Raw genomic sequence first — 27700 nt, forward strand, 5'->3', positions numbered from 1 at the left:
TAAGGTTATGCTCCCTTTCAGTCGGTCAACTTGAGGTACAACATACTATGGGGAAATACAATCATTCCCCAAAGCCGACTCAAACGGATACTAAATGAAACGGCACCTGGCAGACCACCCAGACCTGACCCTGCAAAATGCGAAAGTTTTGTAAATTTATTCATTGTCTTTTGTTGGAAACACTCCTGTCAATGTTGAGTAAGGACACACACCTGATTACTCATATAGTAGTAGAACTAGTCTACCTGGTTACACATATAGAAGTAGGACTAGTCTACCTGACAACACATATAGAAGTAGGACTAGTCTACCTGATTACACATATAGTAGTAGGACTAGTCTACCTGACAACACATATAGAAGTAGGACTAGTCTACCTGGTTACACATATAGCAGGAGGACTAGTCTACCTGGTTACACATATAGCAGGAGGACTAGTCTACCTGGTTACACATATAGAAGTAGGACTAGTCTACCTGTCCTGAGCACAAATGTAGATCTATAAATGTGCCCATTTGGGGATGTCTGATAGTATTTCTGATTGTCTTAACGCTGAACCACTAATGAGTTGTGGAGCTTCTCAAAGCAAATTGTTTTTTCACCTCAAACAGCAAGTAAACAAAGTCTAATCAAAATCAATTGCAAATGAGAATAACTCCTCAAAGTATTTGTAAAATATTTCCAGCTCTCACCCTTTCGATAACCACTCGGCACAAAAGGGAAAAACGTAATGCTCTGATCCAGTGGAAATGTCAAAACACCTGATTACTTCTTATCCCTTTCACAAATAGCCTACAGCTGTGTCGGTCGAGAACTCACAGGCACGGGAAACTGAGGGCCCAGAATATTTTATACAATGTTTCAAGTCCGTTTTAGACAGGCCATGCGATTTATAGGACATTTATTTGCAATGTTTTTATTTGTAGGCTATTTTTACATAGTTGGCAATGGCAATAAAAGTTACTTTTAGATTTGTATAATTTTCATTTAGATAGAATGTAGATTAATCACAGACAATGATTTTGAGATACTATTATAAATTAAATTAAACTGTTCCAGTAAAATGAACATATGAAAATCATAACTGGCACCAGATCAGTAGAAATGGTAAGATACATTTGCACTCCAAATGTAGGTTGCACACTGCTTGTGTAGCCGATTACCAGCAACGTCAGAATGTATGAAGGCCGGCAGGAGGAGGTAGATCGGGAAGAGTTTATTCTCTTCTGGATGGGCTGTATTGATGTAATGGCATGAAAATAAATTGGGTGAATATTATACAATGACTTATCAACAGCTCTAACAATTTGACCCTACAGGAAATCTTCACTGGCAATTCTAGAATATACTATATAGCCTAGAAACCTGGTTAAACTATCATTATGACATCATGGATGAATTCTGGAATATACTATATATCCTAGAAACCTGGTTAAACGATCATTATGACATGATGGATGAATTCTAGAATATACTATATATCCTAGAAACCTGGTTAAACTATCATTATGACATCATGGACGGATTCTAGCATATACTATATAGAAACCTGGTTAAACTATCATTATGACATCATGGACGGATTCTAGCATATACTATATAGAAACCTGGTTAAACTATCATTATGACATCATGCATGAATTCTGGAATATACTATATATCCTAGAAACCTGGTTAAACTATCATTATGACATCATGGATGAATTCTAGAATATACTATATAGCCTAGAAACCTGGTTAAACTATCATTATGGCATCATGGATGAATTCTGGAATATACTATATATCCTAGAAACCTGGTTAAACTATCATTATGACATCATGGATGAATTCTAGAATATACTATATATCCTAGAAACCTGGTTAAACTACCACTATGACATCATGGATGAATTCTAGAATATAATATATAACCTAGAAATCTGGTTAAACTATCATTATGACATCATGCATGGCCAGTCCTTGTATTCATAGTGTAGTGAATTCAGGGGGTTGCCCTGAGCTGAACTCAAACCTGGGTCCAGCGACTGTCAAGCCAACACCTTATAACTGTTACGCCAAGATGTCTGAACTTCTTGACGAGGTCGCTAGGTGTTGGGTTACGGTTGCTACAATGGCTTTCTCTATGAATTTGAGAGTGGTTACATTTCTCCAGCCCCCATCCCTCAGCTGTTTACCAAACCAAGTCTCTGGGCAGCCATTTTGTTGCTGTTTAAATACTAGGTTGTCCCTTTAAAAAAGCCACACATCAATCAACCAATCTGAAGTTGAAACAATAACAAAGCTGTAATTCCACCACTGTTTTGCTGATAAGATGATGATGGGTCTGGAGACATTTAACTACTCTCAAATTCATAGACAGACCTATGGATGAAAGGACTGACCATCCATGATATCAACATTATAGTTAACCATGTTGAGGCTGTTGATTTACATTGTTTCTAAACATTGGAGTAAAAAAAGCTTCTTTTGGGTTCTGATGGGGTACAACAGTTGAACTAAGCTCATGAGGCATGTGTTATATTATCCAAGAATCAATGCCTATGAATAAATAATTTAAAAGTCAAAATATGGATGTAGCAATTGCAGATTTCCCCTTTAACACCAAACATCAGTTCAACAACTGCAGAGTTTGTACCTCTGTATTTAAGACAGTACTTACCAGTGGTAATCACGGCCCGGTTTCTCAAAACCATCTTATGGCTAAGTTCATCTTTAGAACCACTGGATGCCTTAAATTGCGTTTGGGAAATCGGGCCCAGATATCCAGTTTCCTCATCCTCTTCTTCCGATGAGACCGTAATCTCCCCCTCCTCCTCTTCTTTCACTGAAACGTCTTTCTCTTCTTCTTTCAGGGTAACAACCTCACCCTCTACTTGTTTTTGTATTGTAACAGTCTCCTCTTCCTCCTCCTCTTCTTCTGATTTGACCGTATTCTCCCCCTCCTCCGCTTTCACTTCAAAAACTGAAACCTCCTCATCTTTTACTGTAACACCCTCCTCCTCTTTCACTCTGAACGCCTCTTCTTTCACTGTAACGTCTTTCTCTTCTTTCCCTGTAACAGCCTCACCCTCTACTTGTTTTTGTATTGTAACATCCTTCTCTTCCTCCTCCTCTTTGATGAGAGCTTCTTTCTCCGTCCAGCAGACCGTCTCTTCTTCAGCAGGAAGAGAGTAATTTAGTGAACTCATGGTCTGAGATGTTAGCTAGCTAGGCTAATGCTAATTTAACCAGCCCGCCAGCTGAATAATAACTACAACAACGTAAATATGAAATGGAATAGGATAACTTACTAACTAGACGACAGAAGAGGGTTTAAAATACAGTGGCTAATATACACTAAATCTTCTAAAGAGCTTTATGGGTTTGGCTATTTTGGCTAGGAAGCTACGGAGGTGTCTGACTAAATGTTGCTGCTGCTGAAAGAAGCGTTCCGTCCACTAGATTATACGTCACACTAACAGCATTGCGTTCCGTCCACTAGATTATACGTCACACTAACAGCATTGCCTTAAAATCGCACACCGCCATCTGCTGACTGGAGTGGGTAACGCTCAGTCTGAACCTCTGACTGCGATGAAGATGTGCGACTTTAAGACAATGACGCTAGTGTGACGTAAAATATATATTATAATGTTCAGACAAAAAGTTAGTGTAGGAAGCATGAGTTTTTACTCACCAGTGTAACAATACAGTGTGGTTATAGACTTAGTAACTTAGTTGTGTTCACGATCTGGTTCCCTATAAACACAACCAGTTATGTTTTTGAATTATCACATATGTATTAATTTATTTCGGGATTCCGGGTAATCCACAGCAGATTTATGGAGAATTGCTGTGGGTGAGTTCAAAATTGAATAGTCCCGGGATAGAAATATATAAAGTTGACATTACATCATAAAATCCACCTTTTAAATCATACATTAGCAATTTATGTTTTAGTAACTACTGTTGTTGGTTTGGTGTCAAATAAGCCTCTCTTTATATGTTATTTGCCAAATCTCCGTTTTCCATGTGGGTTTTATGCTAAAGTTCCCTCTTTCAAGTTGGTATCTAACTGGAAAATGCATCTTCTTTAGGAGTGTTATTTTTACCGTCGACTACTGATCATTCATCCACACTGTGTGTCTCATCAATGCAGGTCATTTATGACAAATGTATAAAGTACATGTTCTATAAACCCATGAACACCAGCCAGTTTATTAGCCCGGTTTTGTTAGTTTAGGTGTATTATACTTCCTCGCCACCAGAGGTGGACTTTGAGTCATTTCTCAGGTATATTTGATATATTTTGTTAGTAAAATGGATGACAGTTTATTCTGATGTAGTGAATATGAGACACATGTAAACAATTGCTTCATTTATTATAGTAAATTAGAAATTATTAGGAATCCACTATACGATCACAATAACTTTGATAGACATTTCAATTGTTTTTTTGTTAGTATATTAAAGGGCAGATTAATGTAGAATTGCTGTGGGAGTGCTATTTATATCCCGTCACTACTGATCATTCATCCATACTGTGTGTGTCCCATCATTGCAGCGTTGGAAATAAATTAACTATCCATCCATTGCTCCTTCCTGTGTTGACTCACTGACTTGAGAGACCAGGAAGGTCACACTAGCTCGATAGGTTGATATCTAGCTCAAGCGTCACCTCATGCTTTTCATTAACTGTGTGGTTGTGTTATCTAGTGGGAACCCGTTAGCACGGTGGGCTCTGGTGCGTTCTTGCCGTGGGCTCAAGACGACAGAGGAAATCAACCTGCTTGCTCCTTTTTGTTTTGTCAACTTTTCAATATGGATGTTATGTTTGATACCGGAGGTATCATTGAATTGAATTGAATCACTGCATTGAAAGCAGTAAACTTTTTTTTTGTGTTGATGCCCGTATCACTTTATCAGCAGCACGTCATCAATGACGTCTGGAGATTCATTTCATCGAACAACCACCTGATTGGTTTGGTATTGGGCTGGTTCGACATTGCAGGCGACTGATTGATCTACAAATCACCTTACATCATAAATAACTACTCATTATAATTTATAAATCAGTCAGCCAGTCACCATTTTTCCCACAATGCAGCATGGATTTGATGCTCTCAAACACGGCCAGTGGTTTGGTAAATGACATTAAGGCTATGCTGCTACATGCTACGGTGTGGGATGTCATCTATAATAATGACATAAAGGCTATGCTGCTACAGTGTGGGATGTCATCTATAATAATGACATAAAGGCTATGCTGCTACGGTGTGGGATGTCATCTATAATAATGACATAAAGGCTATGCTGCTACGGTGTGGGATGTCATCTATAATAATGACATAAAGGCTATGCTGCTACGTGCTATGGTGTGGGATGTCATCTATAATAATGACATAAAGGCTATGCTGCTACGGTGTGGGACGTCATCTATAATAATGACATAAAGGCTATGCTGCTACGTGCTGTTTTTCATACTAAGATGGACCAAGAGTCTGTTGATTGGTCAGTCATTGGGTTAATTTGTTTTGCAATGTTTTCAAATCAAATCAAGCTTTATTTATACAGCACATTTCAGACATGGATGCAACACAATGGTTTCACAGGAAAAACTATGAAAATTAAACACAAAAAATTAAACAGATATATTTAGTACATGTAACAGTATAACTTTAGTCCGTCCCCTCACCCCGGGCGCGAACCAGGGACCCTCTGCACACATCAACAACAGTCACCCATGAAGCATCGTTACCCATCGCTCCACAAAAGCCGCGGCCCTTGCAGAGCAAGGGGAACCACTACTTCAAGGTCTCAAAGCGAGTGACGTCACCAATTGAAACGCTATTAGCGCGCACTACCGCTAACTAGCTAGCCATTTCACATCGGTTACATACACAACAAACATAAGAGGATAAAAAACAGAAGAAAAACAACTGAAAGACTAATGAGCAAGAAAGAAAGAAAATGAAAGGAAATGCCATTGATTAAAATATTAACAATATGATGCTATATCCAACCCAAAATATAAGCTTGTTTTTTTTAGAACTAACAGAGTCACTGACAACAACTAAACAGGTGGGGTTTTAGGAGGGGTTCTGAAAGACACTATGGGGGTGTCACTGAAAGTTGACTAGTAACAACAACTGGGACCGAAAAGACACCCACCATGAGACCCACTAAATCTGCCCAAAAAGAGGAAAACAAAAGAAAAACCCACAATAAACTTAAAGACAGGAAGCAAACCAAAAAGGTGGAGCAACTAAAGGTGTTGACTCTCCACCTTTTTGGTTTGCTTTCCTGTCTTAAGTTTGTCAAGACAACTGGAGTACTGGGTCAGACACTCTTAAATAGAACCTGGACCAGCTCAGGTGAAACACCTTCCCACTAACGTGATGGACAAGCCAGCACAGGTGTAACACATACTGACTAACGAGGTGACACCAATCAGTGCGCCCAAGACACATTTCAGTTGAATGCATTCAGTTGTACAATCAATCAATCACATGTATTTATAAAGCCCTTCTTACATCAGCTGATGTCACAGAGTGCTGTACAGAAACCCAGCCTAAAACCCCAAACAGCAAGCAATGCAGGTGTAGAAGCACGGTGGCTAGGAAAAACTCCCTAGAAAGACCAGAACCTAGGAAGAAACCTAGAGAGGAACCAGGCTATGAGGGGTGGCCAGTCCTCTTCTGGCTGTGCTGGGTGGAGATTATAACAGAACATGGCCAAGATGTTCAAATGTTCATAAATGACCAGCAGGGTCAAATAATAATAATCACAGTGGTTGTCAAACGTGCAACAGATCTGCACCTCAGGAGTAAATGTCAGTTGGCTTTTCATAGCCAATCATTCAGAGTATCTCCACAACTTCCATTTCACATAATCTACAATGCTTCACCTTCTACAATATAAACATGGTGTCTACTGGCTGTCAACAATTAAAAACAAGAAAAAAACATTTCTAAATAATAATATACAATCATATTATTTTTTTCTCCTTTTTCATTTCCATTTCCATTCTTTCCTCACTAGCTTCTAAAACTCTCGTCCCCTTGGAACGAGCCCAAACAAAACTCAAATCAAATTGTATTAGTCACATGCGCCGGATACAACACTGGAACTCTTACTTACGAGCCCCCAACAGTGCAGCTAAAAAAAAATACAGAAAAGAATAAGAGATAAAAACTAATATCCAACACGGGAAAAACGTGTCAAAATAAATTGTGGTTTCTCTCCTGTCTAAATGCAAAACACAAATCTATTTGACTGCCCACCCTTGAGATAATCAGCAACCAAGTTGTCCTTAACACGGACATGTCTGATTTCAAGAGGAAACTCCTGCGATATCCGTAGTAACTTTCCACCTAACTGCGGAGCTTCTCTCTCTTGTCAGGATTCACTAGATAGGCATGTTGTTGGATATAAAAGCAGGGTAACAATGTCAATATAATTGTACCCAAAAATGTCAAGTTGGTTGCATGAATAACTATGATTACTAAATGTTACATAATATGAAATATCAAAACCAAAATGTTCACCACTTTGTTAATATGTATTGGCAATAATTAACTTAATGGTGAGGCATGGAATAATAAAACATGTATCTTTTGTCAGGCTGAATGTTTGAAATATGAGGTGATTTGAGTCATGCTTCTTCAGTAGTGGACTAAAGACAATTAGCACTTGAATGTTGTCAAGAAATACTGGAGTGATGTGAGATTGTTAATAAAATTGATTATAGACTAATTTATATTATTATGATAATATTTTTTTTCATTGAAAAAACGACCTGAAAAGACATATTTTCAACTTTCATCTTCAACTACAACGGAACATATATTCAACGTCTTTTGAATGACATTTTGCTAAATGGGAATTGTGCAATATCAAAACACAGTTTTAACGTGTCCAAATCAATAACCAATATGCAGAAACAGTTTGGGATATATTGAAAACCTAAACATTTTGGAGTGTTTCACTGTGATTCCAGTGAGTCACCAACATGGTAAACAGCTAGCTACATTGTGATTCCAGTGGGTCACCAACGTGGTAAACAGCTAGCTACATTTTGATTTCAGTGGGTCACCAACGTGGTAAACAGCTAGCTACATTGTGATTCCAGTGGGTCACCAACGTGGTAAACAGCTAGCTACATTGTGATTCCAGTGGGTCACCAACGTGGTAAACAGCTAGCTACACTGTGATTACAGTGGGTCACCAATGTGGTAAACAGCGAGCTACATTGTGATTCCAGTGGGTCACCAACGTGGTAGACAGCTAGCTACATTGTGATTCCAGTGGGTCACCAACGTGGTAAACAGCTAGCTACATTGTGATTCCAGTGGGTCACCAACGTGGTAAACAGCTAGCTACATTTTGATTCCAGTGGGTCACCAACGTGGTAAGTGTAACACAATTATTTTTTGTTAGTCACTTTTTGTTAAATCACATAAATAGTAACTCTTTCAATTCAGAGCCTGGGTTTTTTCCCTGAGGGTAAAATCAATTGAACATGGGGCAAACATTTAGGGTTCTACATTGACATTCATTAAAAAACTCCTACTACAATGTTAAAATAATCTACATTGTGACATTATTTAATTATTTAATTGATATCATGAAAAAACTCCTTCATGTATTTTCTGATGTTTGCTCAGAGATCTTTTACTAGAGTATCTCTTCCCACATTGATCACAGCTCCAAGATTTCTCTCCTGTGTGTGTTCTCTGGTGTAATGTCAGCTGGCTAGATTGACCAAAACGCTTCCCACATTGACCACAACTATAAGGTTCCTGTCCTGTGTGTTTTCCCTGGTGTAATGTCAGCTGGCTAGATTGACCAAAACTCTTACCACATTGATCACAGCTATACGGTTTCTCTCCTGTGTGTATTCTCTGGTGTACAGTCAGAGAGCCAGATGTAGTAAAACTCTTCCCACATTGATCACAGCTATAAGGTTTCTCCCCTGTGTGTATTCTCTGGTGTACCGTCAGCTGGTCAGATTTAACAAAACTCTTCCCACATTGATCACAACTATAGGCTTTCTCTCCTGTGTGTCTTCTCTGGTGCACTGTCAGATTGCTAGATTGACAAAAACTCTTTCCACATTGAACACAGCTAAAAGGTTTCTCTCCTGTGTGTGTTCTCTGGTGTAATGTCAGCTGGCTAGATTGACCAAAACTCTTTCCACATTGACCACAGCCATAAGATTTCTCTCCTGTATGTGTTCTCTGGTGTAAAGTCAGAGAGCCAGATGTAGTAAAACTCTTCCCACATTGATCACAGCTATAAGGTTTCTCTCCTGTGTGTATTCTCTGGTGTACTGTCAGCTGGTCAGATGTAACAAAACTCTTCCCACAATGATCACAACTATAGAGTTTCTCTCCTATGTGTCTTCTCTGGTGCACTTTCAGATTGATAGATTGACCAAAACTCTTCCCACATTGACCACAGCTATAAGATTTCTCTCCTGTGTGTGTTCTCTGGTGTACTGTCAGCTGGCTAGCTTGACCAAAACTCTTCCCACATTGACCACAGCTATAAGGTTTCTCTCCTGTGTGTGTTCTCTGGTGTAAAGTCAGATGACCAGATGTGGTAAAACTCTTCCCACATTGATCACAGCTATAAGGTTTCTCTCCTGTGTGTATTCTCTGGTGTATAGTCAGCTGGCTAGATGTTGTAAAACTCTTCCCACATTGATCACAGCTATAAGGTTTCTCTCCTGTGTGTGTTCTCTGGTGTAAAATCAGAGAGCCAGATGTAGTAAAACTCTTCCCACATTGATTACAGTTAAAAGATTTCTCTCCTTTGTGTGTTCTCTGGTGTATTTTAAGTTTTACTGAAGAGTTGAATCTTTTCCCACAGTCAGAGCAGCAGTTAGATTTCTTCCCTGTGGGTCTCTGCTGGTGTTTCTGGAGGAGTTGTGATCTGGAGAGACTCTTCTCTGCCTCGTCAGCATCAGGATGTTGTTGAGGCTCCCCAGAGGATCCATGATAGTCACGCCTCTCTCCTGTGTGAACAACAAAGTCAGACGGTTAAAGGCCCAAAAACAGCAGAAATCCACTGTTTATTTGAGGTAAAAGGTGATGCCCATGATGTTGTGCAACAATGTACGTCTGTTAAATTTCACAATTAAGACAGTCAAGTTAGTAACAAGTCATATTTTGTCTTGTTTTCAAATTAGTGGGAACTAGAAATACGTTATTCATGATGTTGAAATCCTAAGCAGTGTGCCAGACAACTATTGGTCTCCAATATAGGCCCTTTTCGGTGTTTGATAAAATTGCGCCACGAGGTCAATGCACACACAATTTGATTGCAGAAACTCCTCCCTGCTAATGAGGATGTAGTATATCTGCATGGAACAAAAATGGTGAGTGAAGATTTTAGTTTTTCCACAATGTATTCTGAATATTACAGCGCAAGATCAGGAGTGCTACTCAAGGAAACTCACATTAAGCTCTGAGTCTATTCACTAATTCACCACCGTGGGGGGAAACTCAGGGGAGTTCTCATAGGCTGACAGCAATAATAGCCTCCATTTACAGGTTGAATATGAGTGAATTTAACACTACTATTGGATTATAATTGTCAGGCTCGTTTTGAATGTCCTGCTTAATATGTTTGTGTTATTGTCGCATATCAACTGCTTTATACTTAAAAAACACTTCAACCAGTAAAATGCTCTTTAGCTAGCTTTTCCATCAGCCTGACAATGAGGGTTTGTACACTAAGTGCTTAACAAATTGGCCCATAACTTCACCAAACAATAACATAGTAGGGGTCGACCCATTATGATTCTTCAACAGCAAACAGCAAAAAAAAAATAATAATAACAAAAATAACCTCCATTTACAGGTTGTTTTTGAGTGCATTTCACATTACTATTACCTATAACTTCACCTAAAAACAAGATAGACCTACTGTAGGACCCATAACTTCACCTAACAACAACACAGACCTACTGTAGGACCCATAACAATAACATAGACCTACTGTAGGACCCATAACTTCACCTAACAACAACATAGACCTACTGTAGGACCTATAACTTCACCTAACAATAACATAGACCTACTGTAGGACCCATAACTTCCCCTAACAACAACATAGACCTACTGTAGGACCCATAACTTCACCTAACAATAACATAGACCTACTGTAGGACCCATAACTTCACCTAACATAGGACTATATATAATTTAATATTTCAGGTGAAACATCGAAACTTAAATGTCTTTGTCATGACATTTCATAACCTGATCACCAGATAATTTTGTGAATAATCCCACTAGGCTACTCTGTAATGTGTTGTCATTCTAAATGTCCTGAATAAAGGAAAATAGCTCTGTGTGTTGTACAATAGCCTATCCATCAAGGAACAGTTCTCTACACATTATGAGCTAAGTATCTCTGTGTCCAAACAGACTAACAAGACCCTACAGTAAATCAAGCAGACAATAACACATTATAAACATCAATTTGTTAGGGATGTTGGATCCAACGTGGAGCACGGCATTACTGTCTTTACCAGAGTAATGAATGAAGAAGCACTTTGGTTGTTGTTGCATGTCGTGATGTTTGTCATGTGACTGGCATTCAGAAAATGATTTCCTGGATCAGCTGATGATAGTTGAACATGTGACTAACTAAACAGCTACAGTATTAAGAATGATGTGTAATTATTGAAGAAACACATTAATGACAGTGTCCATTTGGGTGTTGTCAATAAAGTTAAGGTGACTAGGTTAGAACCATTTGATTAAGCAAACTCTGAAATGATTTAGGATTTCTGTGCCCATGAAAACTGTTTTCCCAGCGTAACATAAGGAGACACTAAATGTTACATAGTTAGAGTGCATTTCAGAGATCTGAATACAAAAAACTGTCCTAACAGGACAATAACCTGTAATGCGTTATCATTCTAAATGTCCTGAATAAAGGAACAGTTCTCTGTGCTTTATCTTGGACTTATTTTTCTACTGTATTATTGACTGTATGTTTGTTACACTCCATGTGTAACTCTGTGTTTTTGTAAGTGTCGAACTGCTTTGCTTTATCTTGGCCAGGTCACAGTTCTAAATGAGAACTTGTTCTCAACTTGCCTACCTGGTTAAATAAAGGTGAAATAAATAAATAAAATAGATCAGCAACGGTGGCTTGCAAACAGTGGATAGTAAGTAGCCCACCTTTGGAATAACTATGTTAAGTCATAACTGTAGTATCCTGTATAACTATGTTAAGTTATAACTGTAGTATCCTGTATAACTATGTTAAGTTATAACTGTAGTATCCTGTATAACTATGTATAGTTATAACTGTAGTATCCTGTATAACTGTAGTATTCTGTATAACTGTAGTATTCTGTATAACTATGTATAGTTATAACTGTAGTATCCTGTATAACTGTAGTATCCTGTATAACTATGTATAGTTATAACTGTAGTATCCTGTATAACTGTAGTATCCTGTATAACTATGTATAGTTATAACTGTAGTATCCTGTATAACTATGTATAGTTATAACTGTAGTATCATGTATAACTGTAGTATCCTCTATAACTATGTATAGTTATAACTGTAGTATCCTGTATAACTGTAGTATCCTGTATAACTGTAGTATCCTGTATAACTATGTAGTATCCTGTATAACTATGTAGTATCCTGTATAACTATGTAGTATCCTGTATAACTATGTAGTTATAACTGTAGTATCCAGTATAGTCTGGGAGGAGGTGAAACCACTCAGGCTTATTTGATGTGATCTAATGTTTTGATCATGTAGTTTTCCTTACAAGCATTCAGTCACCAAAGGGGGTTTGGTCATTCCTTTGTTTATATACTGTCTCATTGACAAAAATATTTTTGATTATTTGTTTACATCATTCCTTTGTCTCGACATACACAGTAAACGTACCGAGGTTCTAATGTTGCCAAGGAGACACATTTTATTATTTATTTACAGTTTGGAGGGTTGGGGGTCTGACATCCAGGGACACATTTTAGTTCTAATGGTGCCGTTCTGTTATTCTTTTCAGCTTCTTTTTCCAAGCATCTTACTTTACTCTGAGACTAGTTATCCTGGGATCTTACATTACTCTGAGACTAGTTATCCTGGGATCTAACATGACTCTGAGACTAGTTATCCTGGGATCTTACATTACCCTGAGACTAGTTATCCTGGGATCTTACATTACTCTGAGACTAGTTATCCTGGGATCTTACATTACTCTGAGACTAGTTATCCTGGGATCTTACATTACTCTGAGACTAGTTATCCTGAGATCTTACATTACTCTGAGACTAGTTATCCTGGGGAATAGTTTCAATACATTTGCAAAAAACCTAAACCTGTTTTTGCGTTGGCATTATGGGGTATTGTGATGTCATTATGGGGTATTGTGATGCCATTATGGGGTATTGTGAAACATTTCAGAATAAAGGGATGCACCGATATTACATTTTTGGCCAATACCGATATCCAATATTTTCCTTACCCCAAAAAACGATACCGATAACCGATATTAAAATTTTTAGAGGCCTTTTAAGCATTCTAGTACAGCATTCTAATAGTTAACACACACACGGACGCAGCGGATCCCACAGTAGTTGTCTATTATTGGTGTAGAGAGGAAGACAAAAGAGAGTGAACCCACAGATGGATAGGAAGATAGAAATTATCATTATTACTAGAAAATATTCATTTAAAATCCAGGAATTTTACAACTTTAGCTCTCTAGGTCAAGCCAGTAGGATACAGTAGGTTGTATCTCTCTAGGTCATGCCAGTAGGTTACAGTAGGTTGTATCTCTCTAGGTCATGCCAGTAGGCTACAGTAGGTTGTAACTCTCTAGGTCATGCCAGTAGCTACAGTAGGTTGTAACTCTCTAGGTCATGCCAGTAGGTTACATTAGGATGTATCTCTCTAGGTCATGCCAGTAGGTTACATTAGGTTGTATCTCTCTAGGTCATGCCAGTAGGTTACAGTAGGTTGTATCTCTCTAGGTCATGCCAGTAGGCTACAGTAGGTTGTAACTCTCTAGGTCATGCCAGTAGGTTACAGTAGGTTGTAACTCTCTAGGTCATATCAGTAGGCTACAGTAGATGTATCTCTCTAGGTCATGCCAGTAGGCTACAGTAGGTTGTATCTCTCTAGGTCATGCTAGTAGGTTACAGTAGGTTGTATCTCTCTAGGTCATGCCAGTAGGCTACAGTAGGTTGCATCTCTCCAGGTCATGCCAGTAGGTTACAGTAGGTTGTATCTCTCTAGGTCATGCCAGTAGGTTACAGTAGGTTGTATCTCTCTAGGTCATGCCAGTAGGCTACAGTAGGTTGCATCTCTCTAGGTCATGCCAGTAGGTTACAGTAGGTTGTATCTCTCTAGGTCATGCCAGTAGGTTACAGTATGTTGTAACTCTCTAGGTCATGCCAGTAGGTTACAGTAGGTTGTAACTCTCTAGGTCATGCCAGTAGGTTACAGTAGGTTGTATCTCTCTAGGTCATGCCAGTAGGCTACAGTAGGTTGTAACTCTCTAGGTCATGCCAGTAGGTTGTAACTCTCTAGGTCATGCCAGTAGGTTGTATCTCTCTAGGTCATGCCAGTAGGTTACAGTAGGTTGTATCTCTCTAGGTCATGCCAGTAGGCTTCAGTAGGTTGTAACTCTCTAGGTCATGCCAGTAGGTTACAGTAGGTTGTATCTCTCTAGGTCATGCCAGTAGGTTACACTAGGTTGTAACTCTCTAGGTCATGCCAGTAGGTTACAGTAGGTTGTATCTCTCTAGGACATGCCAGTAGGCTACAGTAGGTTGTAACTCTCTAGGTCATGCCAGTAGGTTACAGTAGGTTGTATCTCTCTAGGTCATGCCAGTAGGTTACAGTAGGTTGTATCTCTCTAGGTCATGCCAGTAGGTTACAGTAGGTTGTATCTCTCTAGGTCATGCCAGTAGGCTACTGTAGGTTGTATCTCTCTAGGTCATGCCAGTTGGTTACAGTAGGTTGTAACTCTCTAGGTCATGCCAGTAGGTTACAGTAGGCTGTATCTCTCTAGGTCATGCCAGTAGGCTACTGTAGGTTGTATCTCTCTAGGTCATGCCAGTAGGCTACAGTAGGTTGTAACTCTCTAAGTCATGCCAGTAGGCTACAGTTGGTTGTATCCAAGTGGAAACAATTATCAACCCAATGTGGAAAGTGTCGAATTTGGTCAACAACAAAATCAATGGCTTATTTGCTACGTGAGGTTTACTTGATCTAACAGAAGTTTCGTAATGTTTAAGTTGTTACGTGGACACGTGACATACCGACAACTTTGATAAAAACATTATAGGAGTTGTCTCCAGATCGCTATGCATATTCATGCTAATAGCTTAGCATCTCTCTCAATTGAATACAGGCAGTGCATATTCATGTTAGTAGCTTAGCATCTCTCTCCATTGAATACAGGCGGTTGACGACAAAAACCCTCATAGAATATAAACAATAGATTACAATAATAAGATGAATCCACCAATCCAAAGAAAGGATAGGCGGGAGCTAGACAACCCACAGTGAAGCTTTGTGGACAACGACTCCACTTGTTAGGGCGGAGAGACATCTTGTCAGGACATCCATACTCTTTGTTGTAGCCAACCCAACTCTCGCATGGTACTACTGGGGGGCACGGTGTGTAGTAAAACATCACTACATGAAAATCACTACATGCAGTGCCCCCCAGTCTGCGGTCAGCAGATAGACCCTTCTCAAATATATATGTTAAGTCACTTTTTGGAAACGGAACGGAGATTTCAAGGGGTAGCTTGTTCTCTACTTCGTCTGATTCTAGACATATCAGTCATCATCCTGGGCCCACCGTTGAAGAGGTATTGACGAGCCAACTCCGACTATCCAAAGTTTAAAAAAAATATATGGCGGTACTTACTAGTGTTAATCAGATCTCCTATCTCCACCTCTTCATCTTTCAATGTGACAGTAATCTCCCCTTCCTTCTTCACTCCAAAAACTGCATCCTCCTCTTTCTCTTCCTCCTCGTCTTTCACTCTGAACGCCTCTTCCTCTTCTTTCACTGAAACGTCTTTCTCTTCTTCTTTCACTGTAACAGCCTTACCCTCTACTTCTTGTTTTACTGTGATATCCTCTTCTTCCTTCTCCTCTTTCACGACAATGTTCAGCCCCAGAGCTTCTTTCTCCGTCCAGCAGACCTCCTCTTCTTTAACAAGAGGGGAGAAGTTTAGGGAGCTCATGTTCGGGGATGTTAGCTAGCTAGCTATCATTAGCGACTAGGCTAGTGCTAATTTAACCAGTCAGCTACTATAGCTGACTAATACAAAATAACGTAATATTATATTAAATAGGTTAACAAGTAGATACGACAGAAGTGTGTCTAACACACAGTAGCTTATATACACCGAAAGCGTATAAATAGCTTGAATCCTTCGGCTATGTTGGCTAGCAAGCTACCGAGGTGGTTGACGAGCTGTTTATGAAGAACCGTCCACTAGATTATACGTCACTCTGACAGCGTCGCCTGAAAGACGCACATCGCCGTCTGCTGACTGGGGGGGAAACGCAGTTGAGGATCATATTTTATTTTTAGACAAAGATTATTGTAAATGGATTTAATTAAATAATACCATTATATTGAGACATACAAAGACAATAAAGTGTTGATTGATTAGTGCGGATAAAAAATGTTTACTACAGCACATTTGAGGCAGTTTCATTAAGTCAAACTAAATCTAAATAAGTAGCTAGCTACTGTAGGTCCATACTGCTCCTACATGGTGTAACAATACATCATGTAGATGTATATAATGAACAGACTAGGTCTATACTGCTCCTACATGGTGTAACAATACATCATGTAGATGTATATAATGAACAGACTAGGTCTATACTGCTCCTACATGGTGTAACATTACATCATGTAGATGTATATAATGAACAGACTAGGTCCATACTGCTCCTACATGGTGTAACAATACATCATGTAGATGTATATAATGAACAGACTAGGTCTATACTGCTCCTACATGGTGTAACAATACATCATGTAGATGTACACTACCATTAAAAGTTTGGGGTCACTTAGAAATGTCCTTGTTTTTTAAAGAAAATCAAATTTTTTCATTTATTTACCTGTTTTTGCTTTGTCATTATGGTGTATTGTGATGTCATTATTGGGTATTGTGATGTCATTATTGGGTATTGTGTAGATTGATGAGGGGGAAAAAATGATTGAATCAATTTTAGAATAAGGCTGTAACATAACAAAATGTGGAAAAAGTGAAGGGGTCTGAATGCTTTCCGAATGCAATATATATATATAGGGGCAGTACTTAGTGACATCACTTCATGAAACAGGAGGTACAAATATATAACATAGTTTCACAGTATCAACATTCAATGTGTCGAAATATATGACCAAGCTGGAAGTGGAAACGCCAGCCCAGCCCACAATCCTAGAGGTTCACTGATGATCAACCTCCTCCTTCACATCTGACTCCTGATGATCAACCTCCTCCTTCACATCTGACTCCTGATGATCAACCTCCTCCTTCACATCTGACTCCTGATGATCAACCTCCTCCTTCACATCTGACTCCTGATGATCAACCTCCTCCTTCACATCTGACTCCTGATGATCAACTTCCTCCTTCACATCTGACTCCTGATGGTCAACCTCCTCCTTCACATCTGACTCCTGATGATCAACCTCCTCCTTCACATCTGACTCCTGATGATCAATCTCCTCCTTCACATCTGACTCCTGATGATCAACCTCCTCCTTCACATCTGACTCCTGATGATCAACCTCCTCCTTCACATCTGACTCCTGATGATCAACCTCCTCCTTCACATCTGACTCCTGATGATCAACCTCCTCCTTCACATCTGACTCCTGATGATCAACCTCCTCCTTCACATCTGACTCCTGATGATCAACCTCCGCCTTCAGATCTGACTCCTGATGATCAACCTCCTCCTTCACATCTGACTCCTGATGATCAACCTCCTCCTTCACATCTGACTCCTGATGATCAACCTCCTCCTTCACATCTGACCCCTGATGATCAACCTCCTCCTTCACATCTGACTCCTGATGATCAACCTCCTCCTTCACATCTGACTCCTGATGATCAACCTCCTCCTTCACATCTGACTCCTGATGATCAACCTCCTCCTTCACATCTGACTCCTGATGATCAACCTCCTCCTTCACATCTGACTCCTGATGATCAACCTCCTCCTTCACATCTGACTCCTGATGATCAACCTCCGCCTTCACATCTGACTCCTGATGATCAACCTCCTCCTTCACATCTGACTCCTGATGATCAACCTCCTCCTTCACATCTGACTCCTGATGATCAACCTCCTCCTTCACATCTGACTCCTGATGATCAACCTCCTCCTTCACATCTGACCCCTGATGATCAACCTCCTCCTTCACATCTGACTCCTGATGATCAACCTCCTCCTTCACATCTGACTCCTGATGATCAACCTCATCCTTCACATCTGACTCCAGTGAACAATCCAGAGCGTCTTCTTTTTTTGGGGAATCCCGATGGACGACGTCATCGAAAAGGACGTCATCACCACAACCGCCCACAAGTTAATTGTCATTCAGGTTATTAATGGGAAGAACATTAGCAATATGTCCTGTCTGGTAACTTGTCTCGTTCAATGGATTTACATTGGCAGGTGCACAGGGAGAAAGTGACGGAGAGAAATAAAATGGTGCTGATGAATCTGGCCTTATTCCAGTTGGTCTGGGCAGGTGTGATGTAGTTAATGGAGATGGAGGTGTGATGTAGTTAATGGAGATAGAGGTGTGTTCTAGTGGGTCTGGGCAGGTGTGATGTAGTTAATGGAGATGGAGGTGTGTTCTAGTGGGTCTGGGCAGGTGTGATGTAGTTAATGGAGATGGAGGTGTGTTCTAGTGGGTCTGGGCAGGTGTGATGTAGTTAATGGAGATGGAGGTGTGTTCTAGTGGGTGTGATGTAGTTAATGGACATGGAGGTGTGTTCTAGTGGGTCTGGGCAGGTGTGATGTAGTTAATGGAGATGGAGGTGTGTTCTAGTGGGTCTGGGCAGGTGTGATGTAGTTAATGGAGATGGAGGTGTGTTCTAGTGGGTGTGATGTAGTTAATGGACATGGAGGTGTGTTCTAGTGGGTCTGGGCAGGTGTGATGTAGTTAATGGAGATGGAGGTGTGTTCTAGTGGGTCTGGGCAGGTGTGTTGTAGTTAATGGAGATGGAGGTGTGTTCTAGTGGGTCTGGACAGGTGTGATGTAGTTAATGGAGATGGAGGTGTGTTCTAGTGGGTCTGGACAGGTGTGATGTAGTTAGTGGAGATGGAGGTGTGTTCTAGTGGGTCTGGGCAGGTGTGATGTAGATAATGGAGATGGGGGTGTGTTCTAGTGGGTTTGGGCAGGTGTGATGTAGTTAATGGAGATGGAGGTGTGTTCTAGTGGGTCTGGGCAGGTGTGATGTAGTTAATGGAGATGGAGGTGTGTTCTAGTGGGTCTGGGCAGGTGTGATGTAGTTAATGGAGATGGATGTGTGTTCTAGTGGGTCTGGGCAGGTGTGATGTAGTTAATGGAGATGGAGGTGTGTTCTAGTGGGTCTGGGCAGGTGTGATGTAGTTAATGGAGATGGAGGTGTGTTCTAGTGGGTCTGGACAGGTGTGATGTAGTTAGTGGAGATGGAGGTGTGTTCTAGTGGGTCTGGGCAGGTGTGATGTAGTTCATGGAGATGGAGGTGTGTTCTAGTGGGTCTGGACAGGTGTGATGTAGTTAATGGAGATGGAGGTGTGTTCTAGTGGGTCTGGGTAGGTGTGATGTAGTTAATGGAGATGGAGGTGTGTTCTAGTGGGTCTGGGCAGGTGTGATGTAGTTAATGGAGATGGATGTGTGTTCTAGTGGGTCTGTGCAGGTGTGATGTAGTTAATGGAGATGGAGGTGTGTTCTAGTGGGTCTGGGCAGGTGTGATGTAGTTAATGGAGATGGAGGTGTGTTCTAGTGGGTCTGGGCAGGTGTGATGTAGTTCATGGAGATGGAGGTGTGTTCTAGTGGGTCTGGACAGGTGTGATGTAGTTAATGGAGGTGGAGGTGTGTTCTAGTGGGTCTGGGTAGGTGTGATGTAGTTAATGGAGATGGAGGTGTGTTCTAGTGGGTCTGGACAGGTGTGATGTAGTTAATGGAGATGGAGGTGTGTTCTAGTGGGTCTGGGCAGGTGTGATGTAGTTAATGGAGATGGATGTGTGTTCTAGTGGGTCTGTGCAGGTGTGATGTAGTTAATGGAGATGGAGGTGTGTTCTAGTGGGTCTGGGCAGGTGTGATGTAGTTAATGGAGATGGAGGTGTGTTCTAGTGGGTCTGGGCAGGTGTGATGTAGTTCATGGAGATGGAGGTGTGTTCTAGTGGGTCTGGACAGGTGTGATGTAGTTAATGGAGGTGGAGGTGTGTTCTAGTGGGTCTGGGTAGGTGTGATGTAGTTAATGGAGATGGAGGTGTGTTCTAGTGGGTCTGGACAGGTGTGATGTAGTTAATGGAGATGGAGGTGTGTTCTAGTGGGTCTGGGCAGGTGTGATGTAGTTAATGGAGGTGGAGGTGTGTTCTAGTGGGTCTGGGTAGGTGTGATGTAGTTAATGGAGATGGAGGTGTGTTCTAGTGGGTCTGGACAGGTGTGATGTAGTTAATGGAGATGGAGGTGTGTTCTAGTGGGTCTGGGCAGGTGTGATGTAGTTAATGGAGATGGATGTGTGTTCTAGTGGGTCTGGGCAGGTGTGATGTAGTTAATGGAGATGGAGGTGTGTTCTAGTGGGTCTGGGCAGGTGTGATGTAGTTCATGGAGATGGAGGTGTGTTCTAGTGGGTCTGGACAGGTGTGATGTAGTTAATGGAGGTGGAGGTGTGTTCTAGTGGGTCTGGGTAGGTGTGATGTAGTTAATGGAGATGGAGGTGTGTTCTAGTGGGTCTGGACAGGTGTGATGTAGTTAATGGAGATGGAGGTGTGTTCTAGTGGGTCTGGGCAGGTGTGATGTAGTTAATGGAGATGGAGGTGTGTTCTAGTGGGTCTGGTTAGGTGTGATGTAGTTAATGGAGATGGAGGTGTGTTCTAGTGGGTCTGGGCAGGTGTGATGTAGTTAATGGAGATGGAGGTGTGATCTAGTGGGTCTGGGCAGGTGTGATGTAGTTAATGGAGATGGAGGTGTGTTCTAGTGGGTCTGGACAGGTGTGATGTAGTTAATGGAGATGGAGGTGTGCTCTAGTGGGTCAGGTGTGATGTAGTTAATGGAGATGGAGGTGTGTTCTAGTGGGTCTGGGCAGGTGTGATGTAGTTAATGGAGATGGAGGTGTGTTCTAGTGGGTCTGGGCAGGTGTGATGTAGTTAATGGAGATGGATGTGTGTTCTAGTGGGTCTGGGCAGGTGTGATGTAGTTAATGGAGATGGAGGTGTGTTCTAGTGGGTCTGGGCAGGTGTGATGTAGTTAATGGAGATGGAGGTGTGTTCTAGTGGCACTGGACAGGTGTGATGTAGTTAGTGGAGATGGAGGTGTGTTCTAGTGGGTCTGGGCAGGTGTGATGTAGTTAATGGAGATGGAGGTGTGTTCTAGTGGGTCTGGGCAGGTGTGATGTAGTTAATGGAGATGGAGGTGTGTTCTAGTGGGTCTGGGCAGGTGTGATGTAGTTAATGGAGATGGAGGTGTGTTCTAGTGGGTCTGGGTAGGTGTGATGTAGTTAATGGAGATGTGTTCTAGTGGGTCTGGGCAAGTGTGATGTAGTTAATGGAGATGGAGGTGTGTTCTAGTGGGTCTGGGCAGGTGTGATGTAGTTAATGGAGATGGAGGTGTGTTCTAGTGGGTCTGGGCAGGTGTGATGTAGTTAATGGAGATGGAGGTGTGTTCTAGTGGGTCTGGGCAGGTGTGATGTAGTTAATGGAGATGGAGGTGTGTTCTAGTGGGTCTGGGCAGGTGTGATGTAGTTAATGGAGATGGAGGTGTGTTCTAGTGGGCCTGGGCAGGTGTGATGTAGTTAATGTTTGTGTGATGTTGTTGTTTGTATGTTTTGTATTTTTATAAAATAAAATATTTTTCAAGTCCCGATGCAAAGTTAACCTCACTGTTCTATTTTTGGAGTTATTACAAAGTTACACCTTATTACATTAAACCAAACAGAATTCAGAAGAATGCCAAAGTCAGGTGTGAAGTAATATGGAGGACCAGCCTATTACCTCAGAAACCCGGATCCGGGAGCACCCCCCACCCCCCACACACTGTTTAGCATAGCTAGCATAGCTTCACAAGTAGATAGTAGCATCTAAATATCATTAAATCACAAGTCCAAGACACCAGATGAAAGATACAGATCTTGTGAATAAAGCCACCATTTCCGATTTTTAAAATGTTTTACAGGGAAGACACAATATGTAAAGATGTACATCTATTACCTAAAAACACATTAGCATAATCCACCATCTTTTATTTGTCCACCAACACCAGTAGCCATCACCAATTCGGCTAAACTAAGATATTTATAGCCCCTAACCAACAAAAAAACTCATTAGATGACAGTCTGATAACATATTTATGGTATGGGATAGGTTTTGTTAGAAAAATGTGCATATTTCAGGTAGCTGCCATAGGTTACAATTGCACCCACCGTCACAAATGGACTAGAATAATTACAATGAGCAACGTGTTTACCTAACTACTAATCATCAAACATTTCGTAAAAATACACAGCATACACTAATCGAAAGACACAGATCCTGTGAATACAGACAATATTTCAGATTTTCTAAGTGTCTTACAGCGAAAACACAATAAATCGTTATATTAGCTTAGCACATAGCACATAGCAGCCCAGCATTGATTCTAGCCAAAGTGAGCGATAAAAGTCAACATCGCCAAAAGATATTAATTTTTTCACTAACCTTCTCAGAATTCTTCCGATGACACTCCTGTAACATCATTTTACAATATACATATACAGTTTGTTCGAAAAGGTGCATATTTAGCCATACAAAACCGTGGTTACACAATGAAAATAGTAGCAAAACAAGCCTGAAAATGTCGGTCGCCATCTTTCAGAGTGATCTAGTTTAATTAATAGCTAATCATATACTTGACTAAAAAATACAGGGTTTACAGGAATCGAAAGACAAATTAGTTCTTAATGCAACCGCTGATTTACATTTTTAAAATTATCCTTACTTTTCAATACAGGGTTCGCCAAGTGAAGCTATACCAAACAAAATGGCGAAATATGCGTTTAAAATATTTCGACAGAAACACGATTTATCATATTAAATATTGCTTACTTTGAGGTGTTCTTCCATCAGATTCTTGGGCAATGTATCCTTTCTATGTTATAAACGTCTTTTGGTCGATAGATGTCCTCTGTCCTTCGAAATGTCCACCACCAACGACCGACACCCCAAAACGTGTCCAAAGTTTCAGAGTGCACAACAAATAAATTCCTCTAAAATCGCACTAAACGGATATAAATTGCTATAAAACGTTTCAAATTAACTACATTATGATGTTTTTAACACCTAAAACGAGTAAAAACATGACCGGAGAAATATTGCTGGTTAGAAAACGATTTGGAACGAGGCAGGTCCGATGCCCTTCACGCTTCAGGCGCACGACGAGAAAGGGCGGTCTCTATACATTTTGGTCTTTTATACTGGCTGTGAATATCCCATCGATTCCATTGAAAGCGTGATGACGTACAGACACCCAGAGGAAGACGTAGGCAGTGTCGGTTTCTTCATAGCATTCACTGTCGCCTTAAAAACAGACCCCAGATCAGAGGTAAAAAAAATTGAAATCTGAACCCTGTCATGAAAAGTGCTGTAGAAATTGTTCTGTACAACTCAGAGACAAAATTTCAACTTCTATAGAAACTAGAAGGTGTTTTCTATCCAATAATAACAATAATATGCATATTGTACGATCAAGAATTTAGCACGAGGCAGTTTAATTTGGAGACACAAATATGCTAATGCGGAACAGCACCCCCTATAGTTCCAAGAGGTTAATGCCTAAGCTAGCAGTCCTATTGAAATATGTTCTCAGAATGTTATTTACACTGCATTTGGAAAGTATTCAGACCCCTTGACTTTTCCCCACATTTTGTTACGTTACAGCCCATCAATCTACACACAATACCCCATAATGACAAAGCAAAAACAGTTTTTTTTTTTTAAATATTCGCAAATGTATCACAAATAAAAAATTGAAATACCTTATTTATATAAGTATTCAGACCCTTTGTTATGAGACTAAAAATTGAGATCAGGTGCCTCCTGTTTCCATTGATCATCCTTGAGAAGTTTCTACAACTTGATTGGAGTCCACCTGCTGTAATTTCAATTGATTGGACATGATTTGGAAAGGCACACACCTGTCTATATAAGGTCCCTCAGTTGACACTGGATGTCAGAGCAAAAACCAAGCCATGAGGTCGAATGAATTGTCCGCAGATGAAACCAAGATTGAAACCTGGCACCATCTCTACGGTAAAGCATGGTGGTGGAAGCATCATGCTGTAGGTTTTTTTCAGCGGCAGGGACTGGGAGACTAGTCAGGATCGAGGGAAAGATGAACGGAGCAAAGTATAGAGATATACTTGATAAATATAAAATATATGGATGAGCAGTGACAGAGCGGCTAAGATGCAATAGATAGTGTAGTATACAGTACATACATATGAGATACAGTGGCAAGAAAAAGTATGTGAACCCTTTGGAATTACCTGGATTTCTGCATAAATGTTTCATAAAATTTGATCTGATCTTCATCTTAGTCACAACAATAGACACACACAGTGTCCTTAAACTAATTACACAAATTATTGTATTGTTCGTGACTATATTGAATACATCATTTAAACATGCACAGTGCAGGCTGGAAAAAGTATGTGAACCCCTAGTGTTCATGGGAGGACACCACGGAAGAAGCCACTGCTGTCCAAAAAAAATACATTGCTGCACATCTGAAGTTTGCAAAAGAGCACCTGGATGTTACACAGCGCTTCTGGCAAAATATTCTGTGGACAGATTAAACTAAAGTTGAGTTGTTTGGAAGGAACACACAACACTATGTGTGGAGAAAAAAAGGCACAGCACACCATCAAAACCACACCAACTGTAAAGTATGGTGGAGGGAGCATCATGGTTTAGCCTGCTTTGCTAACTCAGGGCCTGGACAGCTTGCTATCATTATCAAGACATTTTGCAGGAGAATGTAAGGCTATCTGTCCACCAATTAAAGCTCAACAGACCCAAAACACAGAAGTAAATCAACAACAGAATGGTGTCAACAGAAGAAAATACGCCTTCTGGAGTGGCCCAGTCAGAGTCCTGACCTCAACCCAATTTAAGATGTTGTGGCATGACCTCGAGAGCGGTTCACACCAGACATCCTAAGATTATTGCTGAACTGAAACAGTTTTGTAAAGATGAATGGTCCAAAATTCCTCCTGACCAACTACAGAAAACGTTTGGTTGAGTTTATTGCTGCCAAATAAGGGTCAACCAGTTATTAAATTGAAGGGTTCATATACTTTTTCCACCCTATACTGTGAATGTTTACATGGTGTGTTCAATAAAGACATGAAAATGTATAATTGTTTGTGTGTTATTAGTTTAAGCAGACTGTATATATGTCTATTGTTGTGACTTAGATGAAGATCAGATCAAATTTCATGAACAATTTATGGAGAAATACAGGTCATTCCAAAGGGTTCACATACTTCTTCTTGCCACTGTAAGTAATACATGTAAACATTCTTAAAGTGGCATTATTAAAGTGACTAGTGTTCCATTTATTAACGATTAATTTAAACTTTTTCTAACTAGGGGGCGCAATTTTAACTTTTGGCAAAAAATGCGTACCCATTTTAAACTGCCTATTTCTCAGCCCCCGAAACTAGAATATGCATATAATAGTCAGATTAGGATAGAAAACACTCTGAAGTTTCCAAAACTGTAAGAATTTTGTCTGTGAGTTAAACAGAACTGATATTGCAGGCGAAAACCTGAGAAAATTCCAACCAGGAAGTGACACTCTTTTTGAGAGCTCTGTGTTCCAATGCCTTCCTATCGCATATGTGAAGTCACATCAATAAGACCTCTTTTTCTATGTCTTCCCTAAGGTGTCAACAGCCTTTAGACATAGTTTCAGGCCTTTATTTTGAAGGATGAGCCTGCAAGAGCACATTGGGTAAGTGGACAGGTGGGGGCTCTCCGGGTGATTTTTGCGCAATTCTGAAAGGTAGCCATTGTTTCTCTCGCTCCTAGTGAAAAGCCAACTGTGCCGGTTGATTTATTATCGAATAGATATGTGAAAAACACCCTGAAGTTGGATCAAAAACAACGTTTGACATGTTTATGTGGACATTATGGATATAATTTGGAATTTTTTCCTGCGTTGTCGCGAACGCTTTTTCCGGTGGATTCCTCGTCATGACGCATCAAACAAACGGAGGTATTTGGATATAAAACATATCTTTATGGAACAAAAGGAACATTTGCGGTCTAACTGGGAGTCTCGTGAGTGAAACCAACCGAAGATCATCAAAGGTAAACGATTAATTTGATTGCTTTGCTGGTTTTTGTTACCGAGTTACCTGGCGCTAGCTGTTCGTATTGTTTTGTAGAGCGATCGATACATTTACACAAATGCAAGTATTGCTTTCGCTGTAAAGCATAATTTCAAAATCTGAGACGACAGATGGATTAACAAAAGGCTAAGCTGTGTTTTGCAATATTGCACTTGTGATTTCATGAAATTATATTTTATGATTTACCTCTGGCGCTAGGCTACGCTATGCTAGTCAGGGGTTTTGATGACAAAAATCCCGGATCCGGGATGGGGAGTCCTGAAAGGTTTTAAAGTGGCCAATGATTTCAAGTCTGTAGGTAGGCAGCCGCCTCTCTGTGCTATTGATGGCTGTTTAACAATCTGATGGCCTTGAGATAGAAGCTGTTTTCAATCTCTCTGTCCCAGCTTTGATGCACCTGTACATACTGCTCCCTTTGCTGTTTTCTGTAGTCCACAATCATCTCTTTTGGTTTGCTGACATTGAGTGAGAGGTTATTTTCCTGACACCACACTCCGAAGGCCCTCACCTCCACCCTGTAGGCTGTCTCATTGTTGGTAATCAAGCCTGCAAACTTGATGATTGAGTTGGAGGCGTGCATGGGCATGCAGTCGTGGGTGAACAGGGAGTGCAGAAGGGGGCTGAGAACGCGTCCTTGTGGGGCCCCAGGGTTGAGGATCAGCGGAGTGGAGATGTTGTTTCCTACCTTCACCACCTGGGGTCGGCCCGTCTGGAAGTCCAGGACCCAGTTGCACAGGGCGGGGTCAAGACCAAGGGACCCAAGCTTAATGATGAGTTTGGAGGGTACTATGGTGTACACTCTCTTGGAGGGTACACTCTCACTCACTCACGCACTCTCACTGACTCACTCACTCAAACACAAACACACACAGAGACTATAGCTCACCCATGTTGCTTCAGTTTCCATTTGATAAGATTATTATAGTATTCTCTCACAGAGTGCTGAGAGACAAACAAGTGTGCTGCCTCTGTCTCCTCAAGTTGTTGAGTGTGATATAAGAGAATATCCATGAATGCAGTGAGACATGGATGGCTGGAGTGAAAAACTTAAATACGTGTTGTGTGACTGTACAGTAATAAC

The 27700-nt window shown here is 40.6% G+C and overlaps 3 protein-coding genes across 6 annotated transcripts in view; all 3 read right to left on the reverse strand.

Moving 5' to 3' along the window:
- LOC129851070 (cadherin-4-like) overlaps positions 1-27700 on the reverse strand; it is a 450252-nt gene that overhangs the window by 293755 nt on the left and 128797 nt on the right. The gene's annotated exons all lie outside the window — the stretch shown is intronic.
- Positions 417-3539, reverse strand: LOC129851072 (cilia- and flagella-associated protein 251-like). The gene is made up of 2 exons (XM_055917264.1): positions 2663-3539; positions 417-1235 (listed from the first exon to the last, which is right to left on the reverse strand). Exons 1-2 carry the CDS (start codon positions 3189-3191, stop codon positions 1096-1098), a joined length of 669 nt encoding a protein of 222 aa, XP_055773239.1. The 5' UTR covers positions 3192-3539; the 3' UTR covers positions 417-1095.
- LOC129851071 (zinc finger protein ZFP2-like) lies at positions 6801-16454 on the reverse strand. Its single transcript, XM_055917263.1, has 2 exons — positions 15906-16454; positions 6801-10000 (listed from the first exon to the last, which is right to left on the reverse strand). The coding sequence occupies exons 1-2, from the start codon at positions 16225-16227 to the stop codon at positions 8607-8609; spliced, it is 1716 nt and encodes a 571-aa protein (XP_055773238.1). The 5' UTR covers positions 16228-16454; the 3' UTR covers positions 6801-8606.

Source organism: Salvelinus fontinalis, chromosome 3, assembly GCF_029448725.1.
Source record: "Salvelinus fontinalis isolate EN_2023a chromosome 3, ASM2944872v1, whole genome shotgun sequence".
NCBI lineage: Eukaryota > Metazoa > Chordata > Actinopteri > Salmoniformes > Salmonidae > Salvelinus > Salvelinus fontinalis.

Coding starts and splice junctions, on each gene's coding strand:
- LOC129851072 (XM_055917264.1), bottom strand. CDS start 3,191: ATGAGTTCACTAAATTACTCTCTTCCTGCTGAAGAAGAGACGGTCTGC. Junction 1,236..2,662: donor CCGGGCCGTGATTACCACTG/GTAAGTACTGTC, acceptor ACATCAATACAG/CCCATCCAGAAGAGAATAAA.
- LOC129851071 (XM_055917263.1), bottom strand. CDS start 16,227: ATGAGCTCCCTAAACTTCTCCCCTCTTGTTAAAGAAGAGGAGGTCTGC. Junction 10,001..15,905: donor AGGAGATCTGATTAACACTA/GTAAGTACCGCC, acceptor TTGTTCACACAG/GAGAGAGGCGTGACTATCAT.